At 32.2% G+C, this 11,281-nt stretch overlaps 1 protein-coding gene across 1 annotated transcript in view; it reads right to left on the bottom strand.

Annotated features, from left to right (window-relative positions):
• Positions 1 to 8,270: 8,270 nt before the first annotated feature.
• Positions 8,271 to 11,281, bottom strand: part of LOC119645071 (transmembrane protein 134) — a 29,518-nt gene continuing 26,507 nt past the window's right edge. Inside the window, exon 2 of the mRNA XM_038044934.1 lies at positions 8,271 to 8,723. Coding sequence (XP_037900862.1) covers positions 8,372 to 8,723 — 352 coding nt within the window. The 3' untranslated portion in view covers positions 8,271 to 8,371. The remainder of the gene's footprint in view (positions 8,724 to 11,281) is intronic.

The raw sequence follows: 11,281 nt of genomic DNA, 5'->3' as shown, positions 1-11,281 counted from the left end.
CAAGCAATCGAAGAAATTAGTAATGGAGATTTCGATTAAAAAGTCGACACGTTTTTTTCGTCTACTCATCCGTAATCTTCGGAGTAATCTTAGTTATTTTTCCATTTTTCTGATAAGCTATTGCGCCATCATTGCAAAAGTCTTAAGAAGAAAAACGGGACCAAGTGATTTCTTAAAGCATTTTCGAAATCAGCAGTTCTGAAGCGAGTAAAACAAACGGCTGTCTGGTGGCACAAGGGACGTGTCAAGTCTTCCCAGTTAAGCTCTTTTAATTTTTCTTCAGTGTGCCTGGTTTAGCATCCTGTGGATAATGAAATCAGTGGAGCACGTCAAGCTGCATGACATGGGTTTGTCATCATTTCTGCAGCCTTATTCATCTTGAGTCATCATTTTTTTTGCATAGCTCACTTTTCAGTGCCTGCTATTACCAATCTCATCAAAAGAAAAAAGAAAAAAAAAGAAGAAAACATGACATATGGACCCAGAGATGGAATGTACCTTTGAATAAATTCATCGAGATTTTATCCAAAGTCGTAACCAAAGTGATTGTGCAAGCATTGTACTCAATTATTATGACATTTTACAGTTTCCCAAATTTAACTTTTGTTTGAGAGAAAAATGTTGAAAGAATTGTAAAAACTTCAGCAAATTCCTTTTCTTATTTTTATACCCTACGCACCTTTTGGCCCATGGCACATGGCGTCCAGTCGTATGTAACGCTAAGAAGCCCTTAAGATAGATCCACATTTTATTATGCTGATCTGAATCGATGAAACCTCACTAATCCGTCTGTTCGTTCTTTTTGTGTTCAGTCCAAAGGTCGACATTTTAGGGTTTTTTTTTTTTTTTGAATTTTGGCACGTTGAAGTGTTTTGGCCCAAAAACGAATCCTATTGAAAATAGTGATCCGTTCGGATCACTTTTCCGATCATTGCCCCTATGACCCAACCTTTTTCGAATAAGGTTGTTATATGAAAGAAAAACGTCATGTTCAAAATTTCTCGACAAAAGTCACAGGATAATTAGTACTTTGGCATTCTAAATCGATGTAAAAATTTTGAATCGGCGTCCATGTATAATAGTTCCTATGAAAACTGAAACTTCGTATGGCAAACAGGTCTTATTTTTAATACTTTGTGACGAAAGTTGATCTATAATAATAACTTGACATAAAAATAGCTGTGGCAAATCTGGACTACGTCGATCTATTTTTTTTTGTTGAGACACTCCGCCACTCTTGTGTAACGGGACAACTCATTATATTAATATAGTCGAAAGGTTAGAGAAACGCACGTGTCATTGCAAAACTGGTTAATTCGGCTGTAATGGGACGGAAGACTCCGAAAACGGGTACACTCAAGAAATACAGGCACGGAGACAGGCACCTTTGCATAACCGGAGGTTGTGACAGATAAACGCACGTGTCATTGCAAAACTAGTAAGTTCCGCAGCAAAGGGATGGTTTCACTGTTCTTCCAACAAACACCCAAGAAATACAGGCGCAGAGATCCTTATGAGGAGGCAAACGAACGATTGAAGCTTCCTTACCCGATGAACTGAAGTTATTCTACGCCCTGCCTTACCTACGATCTCCTTCGGCCTATAATTTGGTGTGGGTGTGTGCGTGTGTGTGTGTGTGAAAGAAAGTAGTAAGAAACGTCTCTTTCGTTCGCTTCACATGCTACACTCTCTTTTTACACGTGCTCGACCATTATATAGGACTATACTTTATTTGATGCAGATAAGCAATTTATTTTGCTTATATATATATATATATATATATATATATATATGAAAATAAAAGGAATTTAATGACATTTACTATTTTATAGATAAATTAAAGGAAAAGTATTCATGAACGTTGTCGAACGAATGCAAATAACGTCGGAAGAGGTTGAGGTTAGATTTACAAGTATCCGCCTGAGTGGCCGAGTAGGCAAGAGTCTCGACTTTCAACTCAATGGTCGTGGGTTCAAATCTCAAGTGTCGTAGAGTTTTTAATAAAACCGAAAGCCTTAGATGCTAGCGCATTAAGACTTTAGTCTTAGAATTTATTCTTTGGATCTAAATTTATAATAATAATAACAATAATAATAATAATAATAATAAATAGATTTAGAAGCCGATAGAAAATAAACTAAGGAATGTCTGATTGATACCATCAACTAAAGTGATAATTCTTCCCTGTTTCCTGTGCTTTGGCGAGTCTTTTATAAATACATTGCATATGTGGCAAACAGTGAATAGAAATGAAGGCGGTCTTAAAGGGTAGCGGGTGTAGCGAGCATTTGGAGGCAAATATGACAGATCGTTGTTCCGGTTCGTGACTTTGTTAAATGCATCGCGTTTCATCGTAAAGTGAACAAGGCCGGCAGGAAGGCAGGATGGCTGGCTGAGTGGCATCGACGCATCGATAAATTTGAGAAGAAACAAATGATGATTTCAAAATTTATTTAGTGTTTATTTAATTATTATTTTTTTTTTTATAAATTTTTTAAGTGAAATTTAAAAATGATGGAGATCATTTGGCACACAATGAATGAGCTTTTATTTAAATACATGTTTGCATGTTTTATAAATCGAGTCGAATCATTTGAACCTACTTCAACAGCAGCTTCAACACTTGTTGCTTCAAAAATGTATTCATTTTTTCTCCTTGACTCCATTAAATATTAATTATTATTTTTATTTTTTTTGTATTTGTTTTTGTATTTGTATTTGTTTTTTGTTTTTTGTTTTTATTCATGTATTTGTTTTTCAATATATTTTTTGTTAGTTGATTGATATTCAAAAGGTTATTAAACCTTTTTATTGCTCTTTCAGTTTACTTGATTTTTCTTTCTACGCTATGCTTATTATGGTTGTCGATAATTTCATTTGTGTGTTGATTGCTTTTGTTTTCAAGTTGTTTTTTTTTATTTAATTCGTGCAGTTTCGTTTCTTTTTCTTTTGATTATTTTTCTTCATTTGAATTAACTTTAATTATATTTAATAAACACTTTCTTATTTTGTACACTTCGTAATTAAATATTAATTAAGCCTTGAATTGTGTGTTTAAATAATTTAGCAGAGTCTCATATACATATATTGTAACTAGCATTTTATATATATATATATATATTCAGATCTAGAGTTTTGAATGTGTGTCTATTTATATAAAAATGAAAAATTATTTTATTATTTTTTTAAAGCTATTTTTAAAAAATAAAATGTTTAGTTGCTCGCTTTTATAGTTTAACTTTAAGTTTACGTTTTTTTTTGCTTTTTTTTTGTTTTTTTTTTTTTTCTTTGCTTTATTCTCTTTTCTTTCTTTTTCTCTCTTTTAAATGGGATTAAATTTCAAGGGACGGTTTAGTTTTCTAATGTGTTGCAACAATTTATTGAAATTTTTATATTAATTAGAATGTGAGTAACATTGAATACCCACCCACCCACCACTTTAAAAGAAAAATTATGTGAAGGCCTGGGAGGGGAGTGAGACAGAATCAATTCCGATTTTCGATGCTCAACTACATCTGTTCGACTTTCGTAGCTACCGGAGTGTATATTGCATTGCATTTACCCACACTTTCTCGCTGAACAAGACTATATATAATGTCTCATGGGATTTCTTGATGAGAGATGTGAGAAATATTCCTTTAATAGAATTCTTTCAAATAAATAGAGCAATGACAGGATAACATTATTGAAATAAAAAGTGCTGAGAAGAGAGCGAGAGAGAGAGAGAGAGAGAGAGAGAGAGAGAGAGAGAGAGAGAGAGAGAGACAACATGGTAAAAATTGATTGTAGAAACACTCGTTTACCAAATGCAACTTGACTTGCGCTTTGAAAAAAAGTTTGCAAGAACTCCTGCACTGCCGAAGGTGGAAATCAAGATAATTGTAGATAAGTGATTTAGGCGTTCCTTAAATATTTTAAAGATAAAACAAGTAAACATCGGAAGTGTTCGGAATCACGTGTCCAACTCATGACGAATATTTTGCAAAGATAATCATAATTTCGACTATGAACTTGTTTCACTATTCCCGATCTTATCAGCTATTTTCAATGATATATGTTATATATCGTTGTTTTTCTTATTCATAAGCATATACAGAATACTTACGCGACTTTCATATTGATTCGATAAAAACTTTAAAATGTTCATAAAGAAATTTATGTCAACCATCAAAATAGTGAAAGTGAAACGTTCACATCTAACGAAGTACTTAGAGATATTCTTTAATTGGATTTGGAAAGATGGATATAAACGAGTTAGTCCAAATCCATGTAATTTCCTTATCCGTTACATATTGTTTGCAAGGTGGATTTTCACATTTGAGCCGAAAGTTTACTTACTAACGATGAAAAGATCATACTTTATATCTACTTAGCCGGGAAACCTAAAAATTTAATGAATGTAGTTTTACATCTGCCATTGCTGGATGAGAGGTATATTCATTTTGTGAAAACGTTTGCAACACCCATAATTAAACTTCAAAGCCGCCAGCCACAAAGTATCTGCATTCTTGGTCAGCAAATTTTGGGATGTCCGTCTATCTGTTTGCGTAATGTCTGCGATATACCTTCTCCTGGTCGTAAAAATTGGTTTGAAGATTGGAAATTCTTGCACGCAAATTGCTATTGAAATTGAGTGAAATCGGTCAAAGGACATGCGGCAACACAGAACAAAGCAACTTGGGATCATATGCGGTTTCAAAAATTCAAAGAAAATTTCCCTCTCTTCTCTCTCTCTCTGGCTTATAAACTACAACAGATACGACAATAACAATTTGAATGTGAATTCTATGGATGATCCTGCCGCATATGGACAAAAATGGAACAAAATCGGCGACAACTACTCAATAATAGTATTAAGACTTCATTCGTTTGTCGAAGTATTTGCAGCACTCAGAAGAAAGAAGTTTCACAGATCTGATGGCTGAACCATTGCAGATGTGTTTGTCAGTCCGTCTGTAAATGTAGATATCTGCTTAAGACACTTGAAATAAATTTCCTCTTTTATTCAAATCAGCCACGCCCACTCAATGCTATAAAGTATGAATATTTATTTTTTAAATATTTTTTTTTTTCTCTTTTTTTGCGATAACAATATGGAGAGAGAGTTGGTCGCAGTCGGGAACTTACCTATTATTATTATTATTTTTTTTTTTTAATCAAGTTTAGTATCATTGCTTAAGCCTTTTTTGCTACCGAAAATGTTTTGATCGCCCTGCTATGTACTAAATGTCAACTTTCTACCTGCGATTTTTCTGCTTCATGAGGTTTCAACAAGAAAACCACGGAGTTATCGAAATAAACTCAGAATTTTTTTTGGGAATTAAGTAAACAAAGACCCGAGGGCTTTGATGTCATTTTCCATAGATTAGAAATGGAATAATAGCTATAAAAATAATAAGCTATAGTCGAGGAATAGGAAGAGATTGGATTTTTGCGTTTCTGTGGAATACTTAGAAATATGCATTAGAGTTTAGGTTCGTATAATTCTAAGCGCACTTTCTAAACTTTCTCAAAAACACATATTTGTCCGAAATCGATTAGAAATAAGTCCCTAAGGATAGTATAAAAAGCCCTCAATCCCAATCGATCGATTAAAATATGTTCCAATTCTTATGTACCTTACGGGCTGAAAGATAGCGAATATGAAATGTACCTTACAAAGCGAATATTGGTTCAGGTTACAGTGTATTCAACACAGGGATATCCGATAATCGAAATATAGCGCTTTGACCTTAGTCATCTATTTAGCTGTTTAGTTAAAGTGGGTTAGCCTCTCTCTCTCTTTCAAAGCCTTCACGGCTTTACATTCACCATAAAGATAATAATAAACGACAACACAACAACGGCCAAGTACCGAATTCTTAGTTTCAGAGAATTGATGATGCGAACTAAATATATACACGATCTACAAGAATATCGATAGTTTCTAAAGCTTGCGTACTGGTTTTGAACGCGTAAAGAACTTTTCGATATTGAAAACTCTTCAAATGCAACGTAGTCGTCAAGGGCTTCTCCTGCTTCAATGAAAATGTATTTATTTTTCTAATCGTAATTTCATTTAATACGAAATGTTCTTAAATCGTATAGTAAGTAAGTGGTGGATATTCGGTTTAAAGAGTGCTCGGCTTTTATACAACACTTATTATTTACGCAAAAAGGTGAAAAGTTTTTTATTACTCGACTACTAAAAAATATTTTTCAAATTATATATATCGGGTGGTAAAAATCTTTGGAAACCGTAAATATAATTTTTCGCCCCAGTAACTGGGGCAAATTGTTGAACGTAAACGTTTTTTACTTACTTTTCATTTTGGTTGTTCGAGAAAAATTGCAATAATTTTAATCAAATAAAAAAAAAAAATCCAAAAAAATAAATAAATATTCGTATAGGGACGAATGAATGACTACCCTTATCACCTTAGACAAGGAAACTATATACGAACCGTTCGGATATCAATCTGATTGAACAAAACATATGAAAATCGTAATCACATCATTATTTTCATATCGTTTCCTATATAACTTCGATAAATGTTTGCTTAAAATATGCTCAATAAATTTTGCAAATTCTTCTTCTTCTCCTTCTTCTTCCAAATTTTAATAATTGATTTTAAATATAAAATGTCAATTTTTTTAACTAAGTAAACGCCAAAGTTTTCGTCATCTCTCTCGTTCCAACAAAACAAACAGAGAGACGAGAGGTCGATTGAGATTTGATTAGAGTATCGGTTGGAAGTTTATAGTGATCGCAAATATTATAGTTGTAGAGTATTCGCGAGCACGTGTAATCGCATAAAAAATGCAATTTTAATATTTTGCAAAAATTTTCACAAAAAATCGCTTTGAGTGTACAGAGATTTTTCAATATTATTTTTTAACTTATTATTAACATGTATATGTTAAATTTTAAATTTCCATTCAAATTGTTAGAAATTGGGAGAAGGTAAATGACGAATAGATAGATAGACGGACATTGGCAAATTTCTAAATTCTTTTTCGTTTACAAGCTTTGGTGATGAGTGTAGAGAAAATGAAATTTTTTACAATAAAATAATAAATAATAAAATAAAACAACAAGAGACAAGAACAAAAAACTTTGAAATTTCATATGGTTTGTCTGTATTGGCGTTTTCGAGATTTTGTTTTGCTTTTCATACATACATATATATATATATATCTATATATATGCTAAGCTTAAAAATATTATGAAGTATTTATTTTTCAGTTGTTTTTGTTCTTCTTCGGTATTTTTATTTTTTTTATTATTTTTTTTTTGTTTACTTCGCTTTAATTGTAAAGATTAAGATGCAGCACACATTCATTCATACCATTATTACAAACTATACTAAAAACGTACATACGTTCATTGAGATATATTTATTTATTTAGTATCATTGACAATTTTAATAATATTAAAAATAAATTTCTTTTTTTTTCTTTCTTTCTTTCTTCTTTTTATCAAATATTTTATACAACCATAATGCGTTAAAATATTAAATAATTAGTTTAAAAGTAAAAAGACAAAACAAAAAAAAAAAAAGGAAAAAAACAAAAAAAACTTTAACTTAACTCATACGTAGACACCTTAAACACCTTAAAGTTATAATTTAATGAACTTTTCAAATTGTTCTCGCAACGTAAGAACACAAAAGAAAGGCATGTGATGTTCGATTGGACAAAAAAAAAAAAAAAAAAAAAAAAAAAACGGAAAGCAAACTAAAGCTGACGCCGTGGAATAAACCAAACTTATAATCTACACTTTAGAGTATTATACATAAATTAACTACAAATTATATATATATTTAATGAACTTACTTATGTACGCATGAGTTTTACTGGATTTGCTTCTAAATTAGATTAAAAAATAAAAAAATAAAATAAAAAAAAAACTCCACACAACTAAGAGAGTCTTTCGTTAATAAAAACTAAAGACAGACAGACGTACGTATACAGAGAAATTTTGTTTGTCAATTGTAAATACTTTGCTATTATCGAATCCCGAATATATGCTTATTTGTTAAGGTGGGAATTAATGTGAAGGGGGAGGGGAGGGGGGGGGGGTGAGTTGTGAATACGTATGTATATATAGTACAAACTATTTGCTTTGTTGTACAAACTTATAGTTTGAATGTTTAGTAATAGACATACGTATATACATAAATACGCACATTCATACATATATATATATATGCATAAATATATAAATGCATGTATACATATATCTATAAATGAATGTGCATATTTATGCATGCATGCATGCATGCATGTGTGTGTGTGTGTGTGTATGTATGTATGTATGTATGTAATTGGATTAATATCAAATATTTGAATTTCATGGAAAAGAAATCGTAATAACCTGACAATTTATACCTTATGTAAACAGTGGCAAATGATAAAAATCAAACCCTCGATAACCTTTGGCAGCCAACCAAATGTAGACAACATGATAAGCACCTGGTATGAAGCATATTAGGCCGGCAACAAAAAATACAACACCTTGCGATGTATTGGCCGGATCGGCAACAGCAAATGTTCCCATTACAAACAGCCCTGTACCGACCAGCAAGAGTGTAACTGCTGCCAATACTGTACGCCAATTTTCACGCACTTTCGGATGCCGCCAGCAATATGTGCTCACCTCATCTGTTGAGATGTTTCCATATTCCTGTATAAGCGAATCACTGTCACGTGATGTGGTATCCTCATTATATTTATTGTAGCCCCTATTAAAGAAAATGAAAGAAAAAAAAAAAAAAAAAAAAAAGGGAAAAAAAGATCATAATTAAAATTAAAATATCAATTTGCTTTGACATTGTTAAAGGCGTGGCATTACGTAAAAGAGTCAATTATATTTATACACAGCTTCATTTGTATTTAACGGACACTTTTCATAATAAAGTATTAAAGCTTTTACGAAATCGTATATGACTATTGGAGTACGTACTTCTCGCCTTAATATAGAGCCGCTTTCAGTTCAAGGATGTCAAGGATTTATTATTATTATTATTATTATTAATAAATTTTGCCAGAGAATAAATTCTAAGACTAATATCTAAGGCTTTCGGTTTTATTAAAAACTCTACCGCACTTGACATTTGAACCCACGACCATTGAGTTGCAAGTCGAGACACTTGCCTACGCAGCCACTCAGGCGGATTGCTAAGGATTTAACTTAAGAGAATGGCCCCCAAGCGGACTTTGTTTTAAACAACGTCATTTCTTTGTAGACTTGGCGAAAGGGACTGTTCGAAGAGATGCTGAGTTCCGAAAATTCACGCAATCAACTAGCAATCATGCTTGCTACACCGTGCACTTATTTGTCCTATGAGGCATGTGCTTTTCCGTTGATACTAATACTAAATTTTGATAAATTGAAGCAAAAGGAGCAAAGCAAAGAAAAGTGAAGCATAAAAGTGATTCCATATTTATATCTATTACCGGATAACTGATAGCGGTTCGCAAGGGTGGGAGGATAAGTTCGAATTTAAATTGCAAACACTAGCGTCTTGTAAAGGCTTTAACGTAGCTCTGTTAAGTTGGACCGTTCCATCGTCAAAGGATGACGGTATAGGAAATCTGTTTTTCCATTTGTAGCGCTTAAAAACCCCTTATTAGAAAGCATATAACGTGTACGTAATAAGTCTGCCGAGTATTCCGTGCGTCTTTCCGTCGGTCCGTTCAAATATCTCTGTTAATGCGTTTACGAGCCGTGAGAAGTAAAAATACCTTTTCTGGATTTTTGCAAATAAGTTTGAAAATTTGCATGAAACGCACACAACCGCATCTATAAAAAGCAGGAACTAATGTAAAATTTGATAAAGAACTTTTATAAGAACCATTTAATTTTTCAATCAAAATCGGCTATGTAACGAGTTAACGATGTAAAAAACATTATGTTAACAAATCGATTTCCAGTAGTGGGTATCAGATGAAGTTCAAAAGGTCCCAAAATATGCCGAATACGAGGATGCGTAAACGATTTGTAACTTATATAAAAGTGTTTAATTAAAATATATGACATTACTCAATAAGTTTCCAATCTGACACATATACGATATCGTAGTACTATGTATATCTTTAAGTAAGAGTTACAATAGAATTTCAATAATAAAATGTAGATCAAAATTTGGTCAAAATTATTTTGATTGAAAATTTTGCAATTTTATAGTGTAAACCTAACGATAAAATAAATAGAATCTTATCTCGCAATAAGGGTGGAAACAAATAAATTTACTGTCAGGGTATAATTAATCATTTAAATGTTGTTTCTCATTAACACTGAAGCCCTGACAGTGGCTGATAAATAACAACAAATTACATCATTTTAAACTGCGTTTCTATTCAATGATCAGAGTTAAAAACATACACATACACATACAAATATATACAAACACACACACATACATATACACACACGTTCATAACTTTCATTCTTGTCGGTCAATAAATACGTTTAAATGCAAATACATTTGCATTGGCATGCTATGCTTGCTATTTATTGTGTTAACATATCGATCTCTATATGTAAATAAAAAATTAAGCATTTTTTTTTTTTGCAAATATATGCCTTTTAGTTTCTTAATTTATTTGTACAATGCGAATAATGTGTAATTATCTCGTTTATGTGCATAGTTATAAGTACACTCCAAAAAAACAAAAAAAAAAAGAAATAATGCCCCTAAGCTAGTTTTTATGATGATATAGATATGCATAAATATGCATGAATACGATGCGTGACTTCGAAGAATTTACATTTTAGTGCACAATCAGTGCTGGCTATATTGTCATTGCGTCCAGCAGTTATAATGCCACTAACTACTGTCGGCCCCCCTCTGTTTACAAATCAAAGCAATACATTGACTTGATTGTCATATTGACATTGTGTCCCCTATACTCACTCACCACATATTAGATCGTCAAGGATGAAATTTGTAAAAAAAAAAAAAAAAAAAAAAAAAATAATAGGCAAAGTGTGCTGTGTACTTATATTAAATTATGCGCCTTTATTGTCTACACACTTTTGCCATTTAAGCCGGCCGGGTTGTTCAGGACGATTGTGAATCCTGATATATCGCTACATTACCGCAAAGTGATCTTTTTGGTCAATATTGTTTTTCTTAGAAAACTCGTTGATGATGTTGCACGACTTTCAAGAGGCGTCACTTCGGCCGCCTATAAACGATTCTTCATTTTAGATGAGACCAAGCAATTAATGTTCTTTGCACAGTTCTTCGATTGATGCATACTCTTAACGACTGACAAGTTCAATTTTTTAAAAATG

This window comes from Glossina fuscipes, unplaced genomic scaffold, assembly GCF_014805625.2.
Source record: "Glossina fuscipes isolate IAEA_lab_2018 unplaced genomic scaffold, Yale_Gfus_2 1, whole genome shotgun sequence".
NCBI lineage: Eukaryota > Metazoa > Arthropoda > Insecta > Diptera > Glossinidae > Glossina > Glossina fuscipes.
The sequence above is the reverse complement of the archived record's forward strand: the minus strand, read 5'-3'. Positions and strand labels throughout refer to the sequence as shown.